The 16,203-nt window shown below is 45.8% G+C and overlaps 1 protein-coding gene across 1 annotated transcript in view; it reads left to right on the forward strand.

Moving 5' to 3' along the window:
• The window catches only part of LOC135527219 (peroxisome proliferator-activated receptor gamma coactivator 1-beta-like), a 66,371-nt gene that overhangs the window by 40,882 nt on the left and 9,286 nt on the right, over positions 1 to 16,203 (forward strand). The window contains exons 2-4 of the mRNA XM_064955828.1: positions 4,413 to 4,598; positions 5,907 to 6,089; positions 12,579 to 12,710. Of these exons, the coding sequence (XP_064811900.1) occupies positions 4,413 to 4,598; positions 5,907 to 6,089; positions 12,579 to 12,710 (501 nt within the window). The remainder of the gene's footprint in view (positions 1 to 4,412; positions 4,599 to 5,906; positions 6,090 to 12,578; positions 12,711 to 16,203) is intronic.

Raw genomic sequence — 16,203 nt, forward strand, 5'->3', positions numbered from 1 at the left:
GAGCAGCAGTGACCCGCACTGTGCGACTCGTTCCACTGACTTTGTAGCACATGACTGCACTTGTGACTGTGTGCGTTTTATGTAACACACCGCGCGCCATAGAGCTCCTTCATACGTCGCCTGTAATTAGTTTTACGGGGAGTCGATATAGATGTCATTGCCGTTTTTGAATGAACGGAGAGGAAAGTGTCGCCTAAGCGAACACAAATGGAAATTCAACAAAGCATTGATTCTATTCTTTTTTTCTCCACCCCTCCCTTCCTATTTTGAATGCAGCATATCAAGGCTGTTGGTTGTAAGCAGACAGGGACATCTAAAAGAGTGCATAGTTGACATTCCATACTGCCCCCCCCCAAGTGTTCTGGTCACCTTAGGCCTTCTGTCGATGTCACATATTTGAGAGGTGGTGGTATACATGTCCCCCATAGCAGCTGCGAGGGAGCGAGAGGACAAGGTATGAGGTGGAAGACAGACAAAGTAAGAACGCAGAGATAAGAACAGAAGAGCTGAAAGGAGGGTGCTGTTGTTCTTGATAGTATCTTATGGCTGGATTAACAACGATGCGGCAGCCTACCTACAGTAGCATAATTATCTCTGTATGTAGTTCCACACAACACAGGGCCTGCTATGCCCCTCGGCCATGTCATTATTCTAAATAAGAATTGGTTCTCAATGGACTTATTTGCTTAGATAAAGGTGAAATAAATTAACAGGGCTGAGCTAACACTGTTTTCATGTCTTAATTAGAAGTGGCTAATGCCACTTTAGAAAACCGAAGTGTCTAGCTTATTTTGTCGGGTGACACATTGTTCCTTTTAGAGGCACTCTAAAATATCTACTCTGCGTTTGATACGTTGATTATTATTAAAAACCTTGTTTTGACTTAGCATCAGACGTGGCTTTAGACGATTCCTGCGTTCTGATTCCTGAACTGGGGCACATTTAGCAGGACACAACGTTTTGGGAACGTTCAGATGGATATATGCTAAGTAGAACAAACACCCCTTCCTGACGTGTAGAATAAGGAATCACGTCGGCTCTATTTGTGGCATTTCTATCTGCAACGGTTGGCTACTGACCGTGGCCTTGGTGTTCAGTTCAGTTGATTGGCCACCAGTGTGGATTGGTGGGTGGAGTGTCAGAGGAGAAGACCCTTGAGTTGAATGGTGTGGCTTCTAATGCTCACTCCCATTATCCCCACAGTCAGTGTGTGAGCAGCATGTGATATGACTAAATGATTCCGGAGGCCAGATCCACTTCAAATAAGGCAATGGTGTGGTTCTGGTATGTGATTCAATCTGCCACTCTTATGTCCTCTGCTACATAGAGCATGGCTGTTGTGACTGCTCCTGATAAGGGGTCATTATGCATGTCCATGGCACATCCCTCAAGTAACTGCAAAATGTGTGTGTGTGTGTGTGTGTGTGTGTGTGTGTGTGTGTGTGTGTGTGTGTTTGTGTGTTTGTGTGTTTGTGTGTGTGTGTGTGTGTGCCTGACCGTTCTGCCTGTGACCTTAAACCTTCAGAGCCCACGGATGTTTTTATTGATTGATATCCAGGCAGTCTGCAAAGGAGACTGGAGAGAAGGGAGGGGAAAAAACAGGTAAAGAAGACCACGCCTGCCTGGAAATAAAGAACGGTCGGACTTTGTTGAAATTGATTAGCCTGGCCTCTTATTTTCCTGAGAGGGACTAGAGGGGGAGAGAAGGAGGATGGAGGGGGGGGTAGGTAAACTTAGCTAGGGGGAGGGAATGAGTCAACTTCTGAGACATCACACCAGCCAGGCTGCCACCACAGCTCTCGCTCTCTCTCTCTCTCTCTCTGTCTCTGTCTCTCTCTCTCTCTCTACTCTCAGAACATCTTCATTCCGTTTGCTTGAGTAACCAGTCAATTGTTCATTATACTACAGCTGTGTTGCTCTACATCTGCAATTTATGAACTCATAAATGGTATCAATTTATTATGCCCTAATATTTGATCCAACAAACAGTTGCTAAAATGTCGCCGAGTGTTGGTGTTATATCAAAGAGAACACACATCCTTCCTGTGATAAGGTTTGGGTACATCTCACTAACTACACAAGGAGGCACTGATAGTTGTGTGGCACATCAATGTCCTGAAAATGTAATATGTGTTAGAAAGGACAAAATGACACTTGTTCTACTTGTGTCTATGCGACTGCCCATCTCATTGTCCCCAGAAAGTGTCTTTGGAAGTGATTGCTGATGATTGGTTGAAACCGGGCTGACCCCAAACCCAGTTTAATGAAATGAGTGGAATTGGATTGGATTGGTTAGCGGAGACGGTTGCGACGTGAAACAGAGCTGGAGTATTTAGTGTTAGTCACTCATCAAAGATGCATAGCTAGGGCTCTGTGGCACAGCATATTCAGGTTGTGGTTAGGCTACGCTAGGGACCTCCTGCAAACTGCATTGTCAAAGGCAGGCACACCCTGTATACAAGTGTCCCCTCTTATGGCATTCCAAAGACAACAGGTGGAGAAGGCTATCAGCAACACACACACACACACACACACACACACATACACATACACATACATACATACATGAACACACACACAGACAGTACACGTCTCCTCCATGTCCTCCTCTCCAGCTCCACTCTCCACAGGCAGAGCCTATTTCCTGTTCTGTCCCTCTCTCCTTGAAATGTGGTTTCCATCTCTCCCCTGAGGTGACTAGGATCACTTCCCTTCACACTGGCTTATACCCCAAAATACTTTTACTATCCGTGGACCGCCAAGTCAACTGTGTTATATAATATCACACTTTCACTAGGGCTCATTAGAAGACGGTGGTCTCAGTCTTTCACTAGGGCTCATTAGGGAGACGGTGGTCTCGGTCTTTCACTAGGGCTCATTAGGAGATGGTGGTCTCAGTCTTTCACTAGGGCTCATTAGGAGATGATGGTCTCAGTCTTTCACTAGGGCTCATTAGGGAGACGGTGGTCTCGGTCTTTCACTAGGGCTCATTAGGAGATGGTGGTCTCGGTCTTTCACTAGGGCTCATTAGGAGACGGTGGTCTCAGTCTTTCACTAGGGCTCATTAGGAGACGGTGGTCTCAGTCTTTCACTAGGGCTCATTAGGAGACGGTGGTCTCAGTCTTTCACTAGGGCTCATTAGGAGACGGTGGTCTCGGTCTTTCACTAGGGCTCATTAGGAGGCGGTGGTCTCGGTCTTTCACTAGGGCTCATTAGGAGACGGTGGTCTCGGTCTTTCACTCACTAGGGCTCATTAGGAGACGGTGGTCTCGGTCTTTCACTAGGGCTCATTAGGAGACGGTGGTCTCGGTCTTTCACTAGGGCTCATTAGGAGACGGTGGTCTCGGTCTTTCACTAGGGCTCATTAGGAGACGGTGGTCTCGGTCTTTCACTAGGGCTCATTAGGAGACGGTGGTCTCGGTCTTTCACTAGGGCTCATTAGGAGACGGTGGTCTCAGTCTTTCACTAGGGCTCATTAGGAGGCGGTGGTCTCAGTCTTTCACTAGGGCTCATTAGGAGACGGTGGTCTCAGTCTTTCACTAGGGCTCATTAGGAGACGGTGGTCTCAGTCTTTTAGGGAGGAGACGGTGGTCTCAGTCTTTCACTAGGGCTCATTAGGAGACGGTGGTCTCAGTCTTTCACTAGGGCTCATTAGGAGGCGGTGGTCTCGGTCTTTCACTAGGGCTCATTAGGAGGCAGTGGTCTCGGTCTTTCACTAGGGCTCATTAGGAGACGGTGGACTCGGTCTTTCACTAGGGCTCATTAGGAGGCGGTGGTCTCGGTCTTTCACTAGTGCTCATTAGGAGGCGGTGGTCTCAGTCTTTCACTAGGGCTCATTAGGAGGCGGTGGTCTCAGTCTTTCACTAGTGCTCATTAGGAGGCGGTGGTCTCAGTCTTTCACTAGTGCTCATTAGGAGGCGGTGGTCTCAGTCTTTCACTAGGGCTCATTAGGAGGCGGTGGTCTCAGTCTTTCACTAGGGCTCATTAGGAGGCGGTGGTCTCAGTCTTTCACTAGGGCTCATTAGGAGGCGGTGGTCTCGGTCTTTCACTAAGGCTCATTAGGAGACGCTGGTCTCAGTCTCGTGACTTTGTGTGGCACATGTTTCATCACTATGTCCATCAGTTATAATGAGCATGTGCAGAGAGATTAGGGGGGACTGTCTCTTTCAGAGGGCTCTGTGTCATTGACAACCACACTGTACTGTACTGTAGTAGTTTACTCACTGTGTCATTAACATGAGCGTACTAATGCTGATGATTTTTCCCATGAACTTTCCAAACTATTTGATATTTTATAAGATATCTTCAATGTACTGTGTTTCTTAATGAGTCACCCTTTGATATAACAAGAGTCTAAAGTGACCTTTCCTCCCTCTTCTTCCTCCACTCCCTCCTTCCCTCCCTCTCTACAGTATGGGGAGGAGGAGGTCTGCTCGGACCGCCTGGACGCCGACTTCCCTGACATAGACCTCTCTCAGCTGGACGCCAGCGACTTTGACTCAGTCAACTGCCTCAGCGAGCTCCACTGGTGCAACGACCAATCAGACATCTCCGCTGCCTCCATTCAGTACAGCACAGGAGACCCTGAGTTTTTTGAGGTGAGACACCCCCCCCCCCTTAGGATTCCACTAGCCTGGTCCCAGATCTGTTTGTGCTGTCTTGGAAACTGATCTGGCTACCAGGCTAGGATTCCACCAGGACCAACCCCTCCCACACCTATGTAATGGAACTCCAACATAGGGACTAGAATTAGAATAGCCCTGAGATATGGCTGTAGACTCATATGGCGTAGGACTAGACTACACAGTGGACTACATTAGTGGTAAACTGAAGAGGCTCCAGTCTGAGGCTATGATAAGCTTGTAGACTCCCATCTTAGAAATCCCCTCGGTGATCGTTATCAATCTGTCAAATGCACAGACCTCATTATAATGTGTTCATAAGCATCATCCACTAACACAACACTGTTGTTCCTGGGTCTATTTTTACCTTACCATCCACTTGATCATAATTCCTTGTTCAGATTGATTTTGGAGACATAGGAGTTGGATTGGGACGATTCCCCCCGGTCCTTGTTTTGGATGCCTGTGTGGAATCCCATTGATCTCCCAGCTTAGTTCATTTAACCTTCAGATGGGAGGGTGGGGGGTGTAAAATGAAACCTTGCTCACTTCCCGTAGGCTGTCTCCGCTCCGCTATCATCCCACCACCAGACTCGATGCTTCTTAGCAAGATGGCTGCTGTTGAAACGAACAGCACAGTGTGTGGATGGTTGGCGCCCCTCAGACTACAGGGAAAGAGTGGAATTTTATAAGCAAAATACTCTGTGTTGTAAGGAACTATGTGAGTGGTATCCTCACTTACACCCCCACCTCCTCCTGCCCCCTAGAAGAGGGGAATGAACTGTGTTGTAAGTGGGTAGTGCGTTCACTGATGCCCTCTCGCTCTCCTGCCCCCTAGAAGAGGGGAATGAACTGTGTTGTAAGTGGGTGGTGCGTTCACTGATGCCCACTCGCTTTCCTGCCCCCTCCAGATAGAAGATGAGAATGAACTGTGTTGTAAGTGGGTAGTGCGTTCACTGATGCCCTCTCGCTCTCCTGCCCCCTCCAGATTGAACGGTGTTGTAAGTGGGTGGTGCGTTCACTGATGCCCTCTCGCTCTACTGCCCCATCCAGATAGAAGATGAGAATGAACTGTGTTGTAAGTGGGTGGTGCGTTCACTGATGCCCTCTCGCTCTCCTGCCCCCTCCAGATAGAAGATGAGAATGAACTGTGTTGTAAGTGGGTGGTGCGTTCACTGATGCCCTCTCGCTCTCCTGCCCCCTCCAGATAGAAGATGAGAATGAACTGTGTTGTAAGTGGGTGGTGCGTTCACTGATGCCCTCTCTCTCTCCTGCCCCCTCCAGATAGATGAGAATGCGGCGCTGCTGGCTGCTCTCACAGACAGCCTGGACAGCATGGTGGAGGACGAGGTGGGGGGGCTGTCTGTGTTTCCCTCGCTGGGGGAGGGGTCTGAGGAGGACCTTCCCTTCCCTTCAGGCTCCCTGAGTGACGGCTCCCTGAGCTCAGAGACAGAAGACCCGTCTCTAGTAAGAACCCTTCCTCACTGTTTAAGGTGGATTTGGATGGGCCTCTGCTCTGACTACCCCACAGCATGGGTATGATAGGCAACAAAGGTCTGAATTTTTCTCATTTTGGGCTTTTCCATTCTTTTTTAGCAACCACTACTTCTAATAAGAATGCTTTTTACCGGCAGGCAACCTGGCTGAACCACAACTGTGGTCTCTTAAAGAAACTGTGGCTCTCACCTCTTTTTGACCCCCCTATCTTCCCCAACTCTCATTAAATCTTCCTTTTTTCCCCTTCCCCCCATTGTTCTACTTCTCTCACTCCTTTGCCATCATAAAGGGGTAATATACTACTCTTGTGCCCATGTCTGCCTCCTAGGACCTAGCCCAGCCTCCTATAGCTCCAGCAGTTAAACTGGAGCCAACCCTGATGCAGAGTACCCTGTGACACAGTCCCTCCCTTTTCCACTATTCCCCACTTGTCCCCCCCCCCTCCTCTTTTCACACTGTCCTGCGGGATGCCTCCACCCCTCTCTCCCCTGCAACCTTCTCCTCTCAGAACCACGCTTCCAGGAAAAACATGTTTTTCTTTTCAACTGTTGTCCCTATCTACTCATGCTTGTTCTGGATTGCAACAGAAAACGGGTTGTCTTTTACAGAGAATACGATAGGATTTCATTACGTTAGGAAACATTTGGCTGGCTGCTATTCGGTGTGCTCGGATGAGCATGCAAGTGAACTAGGAAGTCTGGTGTAATATACTGTATGTCCTCTTATTGTTCTGTAATACATCCTTATTGTTCTTGTCCACAAAGCCAACATACTTCCTTAAGTTTCAACGGACACACACTTTGGACTGGGTTTAAAGAGACACAGAGATCTCACATTATCAAGGCAAGGGTTGCAAAGGTCCTGTTGTGTTACAGCTCTGAGAGAAACGAGCTATGTACATACCTACATGTTCACTCACTTCCCCTACTCACTCGGTCTCTGAGATCATTGCAATTACAGGATAACATGCAGACTCGTGTGTGTATATATATATACATACACACACACACACACACACACACACACACACACACACACACACACACACACACACACACACACACACACACACACACACACACACACACACACACACACACACACACACACACACACACACACACACACACACACAGTATATCACAAAAGTGAGTACACCCCTCACATTTTTGTAAATATTTGAGTATATCTTTTCATGAGACAACACTGAAGAAATGACACTTTGCTACAATGAGTGTACAGCTTGTATACCAGTGTAAATTTGCTGTCCCCTCAAAATAACTCAACACACAGCCATTAATGTCTAAACCGCTGGAAACAAAAGTGAGTACAACCCTCGGTGAAAATGTCCAAATTGGGCCCAAAGTGTCAATATTTTGTGTGGCCACCGTCATTTTCCAGCACTGCCTTAACCCTCTTGGGCATGGAGTTCACCAGAGCTTCACAGGTTGCCACTGGAGTCCTCTTCCACTCCTCCATGACGACATCACGGAGCTGGTGGATGTTAGAGATGTTGCACTCCTCCACCTTCCGTTTGAGGATGCCCCACAGATGCTCAATAGGGTTTAGTTCCGGAGACATGCTTGGCCAGTCCATCACCTTTACCCTCAGCTTCTTTAGCAAGGCAGTGGTTGTCTTGGGGTCGCTATCATGTTGGAATACTGCCCTGCGGCCCAGTCTCCGAAGGGAGGGGATCATGCTCTGCTTTAGTATGTCACAGTACATGTTGGCATTCATGGTTCCCTCAATGAACTGTATCTCCCCAGTGCCGGCAGCACTCATGCAGCCCCGGACCATGACACGCCCACCACCATGCTTGATGTAGGCTAGACACACTTGTCTTTGTACTCCTCACCTGGTTGCTGCCACACACGCTTGAAACCATCTGAACCACATAAACTTATCTTGGTCTCATCAGACCACAGGACATGGTTCCAGTAATCCATGTCCTTAGTCTCCTTGTCTTCCGCAAACTGTTTGCTGGCTTACTTGTGCATCATCTTTAGAAGAGGCTTCCTTCTGGGACGACAGCCATGCAGACCAATTTGATGCAGTTGTACGGCGTATGGTCTGAGCACTGACGGGCTGACCCCCCACCCCTTCAACCTCTGCAGCAATGCTGGCAGCACTCATACATCTATTCCCCAAAGACAACCTCTGGATATGATGCTGAGCACGTGCACTCAACTTCTTTGGTCGACCATGGCGACGCCTGTTCTGAGTGGAGCCTGTCCAGTTAAACCTCTGTATGGTCTTGGCCACCGTGCTGCAGCTCAGTTTCAGGGTCTTAGCAATCTTCTTATAGCCCAGGCCATCTTTATGTAGAGCAACAATTCCTTTTTTTCAGATCCTCGCAGAGAGTACTTTGCCATGAGGTGCCATGTTGAACATCCAGTGACCAGTCAGTATGAGGGAGTGTGAGAGCAATGACACCAAATTTAACACACTTGCTCCCCATTCACACCTGAGACCTTGTAACACTAATGAGTCACATGCCACTGGGGAGGGAAAATGGCTTAATTGGGCCCAATTTGGACATTTTCACTTAGGGGTGTACTCACTTTTGTTGCCAGCGGTTTTGACACTAATGTCTGTGTTTTGAGGGGACAGCAAATTTACACTGTTATACAAGCTATACACTCACTACTTTACATTGTAGCAAAGAGTCATTTCTTCAGTGTTGTCACATGAAAAGATGTATGCAAATATTTACAAAAATGTGAGGGGTGGACTCACTTTTGTGATATACTGTATATACACTGCTCAAAAAAATAAAGGGAACACAACACAATGTAACTTCAAGTCAATCACACTTCTGTGAAATCAAACTGTCCACTAAGGAAGCAACACTGATTGACAATACATTTCACATGCTGTTGTGCAAATGGAATAGACAAAAGGTGGAAATTATAGGCAATTAGCAAGACACCCCCAATAAAGGAGTGGTTCTGCAGGTGGTGACCACAGACCACTTCTAAAATTCTATGCTTCCTGGCTGATGTTTTGGTCACTTTTGAATGCTGGCGTTGCTTTCACTCTAGTGGTAGCATGAGACGGAGTCTACAACCCACTCAAGTGGCTCAGGTAGTGCAGCTCATCCAGGATGGCACATCAATGCGAGCTGTGGCAAGGAGGTTTGTTGTGTCTGTCAGCGTAGTGTCCAGAGCATGGAGGCGCTACCGGGAGACAGGCCAGTACATCAGGAGACGTGGAGGAGGCCGTAGGGGGGCAACAACCCAGCAGCAGGACCGCTACCTTTGCTTTTGTGCAAGGAGGAGCAGGAGGAGCACTGCCAGAGCCCTGCAAAATGACCTCCAGCAGGCCACAAATGTGCATGTGTCTGCTCAAACGGTCAGAAACAGACTCCATGAGGGTGGTATGAGGGCCCGACGTCCACAGGTGGGGGTTGTGCTTACAGCCCAACACCGTGCAGGACGTTTGGCATTTGTCAGAGAACACCAAGATTGGCAAATTCACCACTGGCGCCCTGTGCTCTTCACAGATGAAAGCAGGTTCACACTGAGCACATGTGACAGACATTACAGAGTCTGGAGACGCCGTGGAGAACGTTCTGCTGCCTGCAACATCCTCCAGCATGACCGGTTTGGCGGTGGGTCAGTCATGGTGTGGGGTGGCATTTCTTTGGGGGGCCCCCATGTGCTCGCCAGAGGTAGCCTGACTGCCATTAGGTACCGAGATGAGATCCTCAGACCCCTTGTGAGACCATATGCTGGTGCGGTTGGCCCTGGGTTCCTCCTAATGCAAGACAATGCTAGACCTCATGTGGCTGGAGTGTGTCAGCAGTTCCTGCAAGAGGAAGGCATTGATGCTATGGACTGGCCTGCCCGTTCCCCAGACCTGAATCCAATTGAGCACATCTGGGACATCATGTCTCGCTCCATCCACCAACGCCACGTTGCACCACAGACTGTCCAGAAGTTGGCGGATGCTTTACTCCAGGTCTGGGAGGAGATCCCTCAGGAGACCATCCGCCACCTCATCAGGAGCATGCCCAGGCGTTGTAGGGAGGTCATACAGGCACGTGGAGGCTACACACACTACTGAGCCTCATTTTGACTTGTTTTAAGGACATTACATCAACGTTGGATCAGCCTGTAGTGTGGTTTTCCACTTTAATTTTGAGTGTGACTCCAAATCCAGACCTTCATGGGTTGATAAATTTGATTTCCATTGATTATTGTTGTGTGATTTTGTTGTTAGCACATTCAACTATGTAAAGAAAAAAGTATTTAATAAGAATATTTCAGTCATTCAGATCTAGGATGTGTTATTTTAGTGTTCCCTTTATTTTTTGAGCTGTGTGTGTGTGTGTGTGTGTGTGTGTGTGTGTATATACACATACATATATATACACATACATATACATGTGTGTGTGTGTGTGTGTATGTATATATGTGTGTATATATATATATATATATATATATATATATATATGTGTGTGTATATATATATGTGTGTGTATATATATATATATGTATGTGTGTATATATATATATGTATGTGTATATATATATACACACACCTACTGAAGGGACATTCTTCATTTGATTACATGTTCCTCACGATGTCCTTAGGTGGCTTAAGAATCTTAATAGGATTTGGCACTGATAACAGCAATAAGACAAAATTAGCAAAAACTGGTGTTATGCAACTGTTGTTGTGCATGCTAAGTCACGTAGATCCTATGGGCGGAATGATGGCCAATGAGATGCCACCATTTCATTATAATGTTCATAGCTTTCTGCACTGTTTTTAGACAACAAAAAAGGGCCCATCCATATGGTGAAATGTGGTTTAACATGGTGACATGTACCAGTCCACCTTCCTTCCTCCCTCCCTGCCTGTCAGTCCCTTTCCATCCCAGACAGCCTAGAGGATTTGTTGCATGTGACCCTGGTGTTGTCATCACTGGCGTGTGAGTGGAGGAGGACTCCCTCTGCTGGCAAAAGCTGTAATTGCAGCTGATCTCAGTGTGCGTGTGGTGTTTTTGCCATTGAAATCCTTGGGTGGGCCGCCTAAAGTGTTTTTTCAGGCCGCCTAAGACCAAACAGTGTAAAAAATGTTTGGGGAAATGAATTAATTACCCCACATTAATCGGGATGGAAAAAGTCTTTCAGTGTAAACCTTTAAACGACTAAAAGCAGATATAAAGTATGTAGGAAAGATAATGGACCTATATATTTTTACAATATAATGTTTGAGAACTAATAATCACCAAATAAAAGCTAGACAGTCAGAGGGAATGGAAGATTCCAAACAATTGATTTAGCAGTATTTATTTTGTTATTATGTTTGAGTAAAATAACATGGCATTAGCCATTGCAGGAAATTTGCTCTAAAATTGCAATATTTTCTCTCATCTCCATGGCAGAATATGTAGAATAGCAGGAAATTCACTTTAAAACTGGAACCTTTTCTCTCAGCTCCATGCAAAAAATGTTCAGCATCACAGGAAATTAACTTTACAACTGCAAAAAAATGTCTCTCGGCTCCATGGAGAAATGTGTAGAATTGCAGGAAATTGGCAACAAAAAAAATCACACTTTTCTCTACACCACCAAGATAAGGGCCTCTAAAACGTTCTCTAAAATTGCGTGCGTGCCTGAGTGTGCAAGACAGTGTGTGTGTGCGTGTATGAGGTTGTAAGCAGGCAGAGAACAAGGGCTGCATTGAGCAAGGCAGACCAGGAAGTGGGCCAGAGTAGGGTAGTCTTTCATGGCATGGATGGGCCTGGCGTGCCAACAGAATTTTGTACACAGAGATGGAAACCTTCAGCGCCCCTTCACTTCCTCAATGAAACACTGAGAGGCACCATTGAAGCCCATGCCAAGTTGGCTCATGCTGACAGGGATGGGCAACTCAATTAGCACTCTACTCATCTATTTCATCATCTGTTTCAACAAGCCTCTAAACGTGACATGTAGGACCAGACACTATTTAGCTATCAGCCAAACATAACCAGCCGCATCATTCCCTCACATCTACAGTAGGCGCGCTCCGGTGCTATCCTCAGGCTTTGCCAAAACCAGTGCAGCTTAGGGGGATTGTTGTTGTAAGCAGATTTCTATCATCTGATGATTTCACATGCGATGCTGCTGCCTCAAAGTCTAGTGAAGGAAATGTGAGGAAGTAAAATACCCATTTGAAATGCAATGCGACAGCCTTTACCGCCCCATTGCAAAGTGCGCAGGAGAGCTATAGAATCACATTTCCGTTTGATCTTATATTCACACAGCTTCCTCCTGCCAGCTTCGGTTTGAGTGCTATATTGTTCAAACGCTGGATGAAAGGAGAATAAAGAGGGGGAAATAGATTTGCGAGTGGATGAGTCATGTCAAGAGTGATAATACACATGGATGCTACTGTATGTTCTGCTGATTGATTGATTCATTGGCAGACATGTACATTACAGTTGTCCCAACCCATGTCCCCCTACAGCTGAAAAAGCTCCTGCTGTCCCCCCCTAACGTGCCCACGGGCCTGGAATCACACAAAGAGGGCAGCAGCAACAGCGGGCATCGCCATTGCAGCAGGAGCCTGCATCTGAAACCTGTCAGGCCTTTGGTTAAGGTGAGTGAGTTGGAGCTCTGTGTGTGGTGTTCTAGAATAGAGCTGTCTAGCAGCTCAGAATAGAGCAGGGAAGGCAACACAAGAGACTTAAAGAGAGGGAGAGCGGATACATAGGCTCCACGTCAGGAAAGGTTTTCTATAGCTCTGATCCTTAGTCCTTTTCTAGTTCATTCACTGCTCTGACACCGGATCCAGGATATGGGTTGAATAGGGGACCTAATCACCAAGGTAATGCTTAGATTATAGTGTTTTCAGAGACTAAAACATACAACAAGCTCTACGGAGAATAAACCTTACTGTCTGTCTCTCCGACATTTGCAACATTGTTTCAATATTCAAATTCCTTCTCAAACCGTCAAATCCCATAGTAATGAATGTGCAGGGAGTCGGGATGAGAGAGAGGCAGGCAGCGTTTCTCAACTAGTCGAAATCATGAATCAGTTAGCATCATTTTTATATATATATATATATATATATATATATAAAGAAATGGCAATTGAAAAAAGGTTCAACGAAACTAAGTGCAGCTGGTTTGCTGTCTTTCCAGCTTCTGTTTGAAGTTATTGCGTTAGCTGTGTTGTTGGCTAGCTCCTCTGAACAACAGTGTCCAAACCAGAGCTGATTTTCTATGCCAGGCGAAATCATGCCTCATTAGTTCATTGTTATGGATATTCCAATTAAATGTTACTAGAAAACAACTTAAACAAATGCAAATGCGGCTGTTGTACTGTCTGCACTGTTTGACGTGACTGTAAATTAGCCGTGGTTGGCTAGCTAGCAAGCAAGGGTTAGGAACGTTGCAAGCCAGTATGGTAATAGAAATGTAGAACTAATGACTGGGTCGCGTCCATAGATATAGAACAAAAAGACTGAACTACTGGGTCGCGTCTCTGGCAACCGAACCAATAGAACGAACGATCAGCCAGCTTGGGTAGCAAACCCTTCTTCTTCGATGATTTATTGGCTATTGGCATCCAATAAATGTTGCATTACTGCCACCTACTAGACTGGAGTACAACTCCCTTATACATTGCTTAAATTTTTTTTTTTAATAAACAAAACCATCTAACACAACATTTACAAAAAAAGAATGCATAAATAAATCAAATAATAAAAAAGAACATCACCCTACTACACTATTTAAATCTATTTAGTCCTAGCTCAGGCCAACAACCTCTTAATATACCCTGTAACTCTTTTGATGTCAAGTCTCACACACCCAAATGCCTCTCTGCAGCTGCCACCACAAGCTCAATTTTGTGCGACTCATGTTCCATCCCTGCAGTACAGTTGATAACTATTGCTATAAATGCCCAAAAAAAATCCAATCTTACCTAAACATGTATCACTTGTTGGCCTATGCATCTGTACTGGTACAGATCTACTACTCACACCACTCCTCTCAGGATCCCTCCCCCTTGACCTATCTTCCTCTACTTTCTTCACGGTCTCAGCATATGACAACTTCTGCACTACTCTATCCCTGGAACCTTAAACCTGCCTCTCTCACTACGGAAATTTCTGATCCCCAGCACCCCTACAATTAACACATACCACTACTTTCCCCAATGCTATGCATTCCTTTGTTTCATGCCCTTCTGCACACTTCTCACACCTAGGAACCTCCCTCCTACACACTGCTGCCACATGCCCATATGCTTGACACCTATAACAACGTAATGTATTCTGTGCAAAAGCTTATAAAAGATAGCTTATATATCCTAACATCACTTTGTGGGGCAAAACCTCAACATCAAAACTCAAAAGATCAGACATGGATTCTTCCGTTTCACCACTCACGCCACCCTGTCTGTGTTGCACCAAACGACGAGCATTACAAACACTGGAAATCTTCCCCTTCAGTTGGTCAACTTTTACATTTACTGCTACCCCAGTAATCACTCCTTTTCAATGGTGCCCCTTTATTGAGAGCAAAATAATTCAAATTTCTTGCCCTAATTCGTTTAACATGGAGCACCTTCTCCCTCTGACCAGCAGAAACACAAACTATTATCACAAGACCACTTCTGCTTACCCTCACCGATTCCACAGCACCCAACTCTATTTTCACCCACCCTGAACCCACAAATGGATCAGCCAAAAGGCAAGGGTCCACTTTTTCCAGACTCCTCTTCATCCTGACCCTCGGTGCAAGCCTTGGGCTTTGAAAACTTCACCACACCTACCACCTCCGATACCTCACCCTCATTCACTTCCATTTCTCCCCCTGTCTTCAGCTCACTCTGCTTACACTTTCTACCATTCTTCTTTAACAAACCATCGGGCCTTTTCCCACCATTTTTAACGCTCCCTCTTTTCCTCCCTCTCTCTCTTAAACCTCCTCTGCCTCTCCTCCTTCCATTCCTCCTTCGTATTCCAAGTATACCTCTCCTTACGATAATACTGCACTTCTCCTGACATACATCTTGTTGTTGCCTTGTCAAGGGACGCCATTTAACTGGCTGTCACAATGTCCTTACAATCAGCACAAACCCCTCTATGTCGGGTAGCAACCCTAGATTTGTTTCGGGACTATATGTTGTGGAAGGATGAAATGGTATGAATAAATTCATCAAAATACATTTTTTTAAATGAAAATATGTACATTTATTATTTAAATATGTTGGTAACCCGTTTGTATATAATTGATAATGCCCTCGTAGCCGGTGTTTGGAGGATATATTGGCATGGTTTGCCGGCCTGAGATTTTGTTTGGTTCCTTGATTTTGATTTTGTTTGGTTCCTTGATCTGATCTATAGGCTATTCATCGAAGTAGCCTATTTTGCATTGATAACCAAATATAATCTCAGCGACTGTTTAAACAGTAAACCAAACAACACGAATCCACTCAAAGTTATTTTGTTTATAAATAATAACTAGTGATTCCAGGCTATTGTGAAATGGTGGAACCTGCTATAGACAACCAGCTAGCCATGTGCTTTTTTTTCTTCATGACCACAACGTGATGACGTCCTATTTTTAGCTGATATCGGAATCAATACACAAACAAGCATATCAAATTGGTATAATGATTTATGCTACCCCGGGAAGTATACAAATATTTGCCAGGGCATATTTAAAAAATAAATAATAATAATCTGATTATTTCACATGGAGATGTGGAAAGCTAAAAATGCTAGCTAGCTTGCTATGTTTTTAGCGAGGCTAAAGCTAGCTAGCTAGGCTGTCAGCTAGCTACTACTAACAAATTGAAATTAGCAAAGTTTTTTATTTTTATATCTCCCTCTTGTGACTGGGACCGGTGTGGAGATCAAGTTACCATAAGGTGTCCGTTGCTCCAAAAATCCGTCTCCATCCACGCGCATGCACATAGATCAATGGCGTGAGGCTATTTTCTCATTTATCACTCCTGTCCTGCCCTGGCTTTTCCTTTACGGTGGTGGTGGCCGAGGCATGTGACATCTGTGGCATTAGAGTGAGTGGTGCTGAGGCTTTGGAGTGACAGATGGATGTGGTCTAGACCAGGAGAAA

The sequence above is a fragment of the Oncorhynchus masou genome, chromosome 32 (assembly GCF_036934945.1).
Source record: "Oncorhynchus masou masou isolate Uvic2021 chromosome 32, UVic_Omas_1.1, whole genome shotgun sequence".
Taxonomy (NCBI): Eukaryota; Metazoa; Chordata; class Actinopteri; order Salmoniformes; family Salmonidae; genus Oncorhynchus; species Oncorhynchus masou.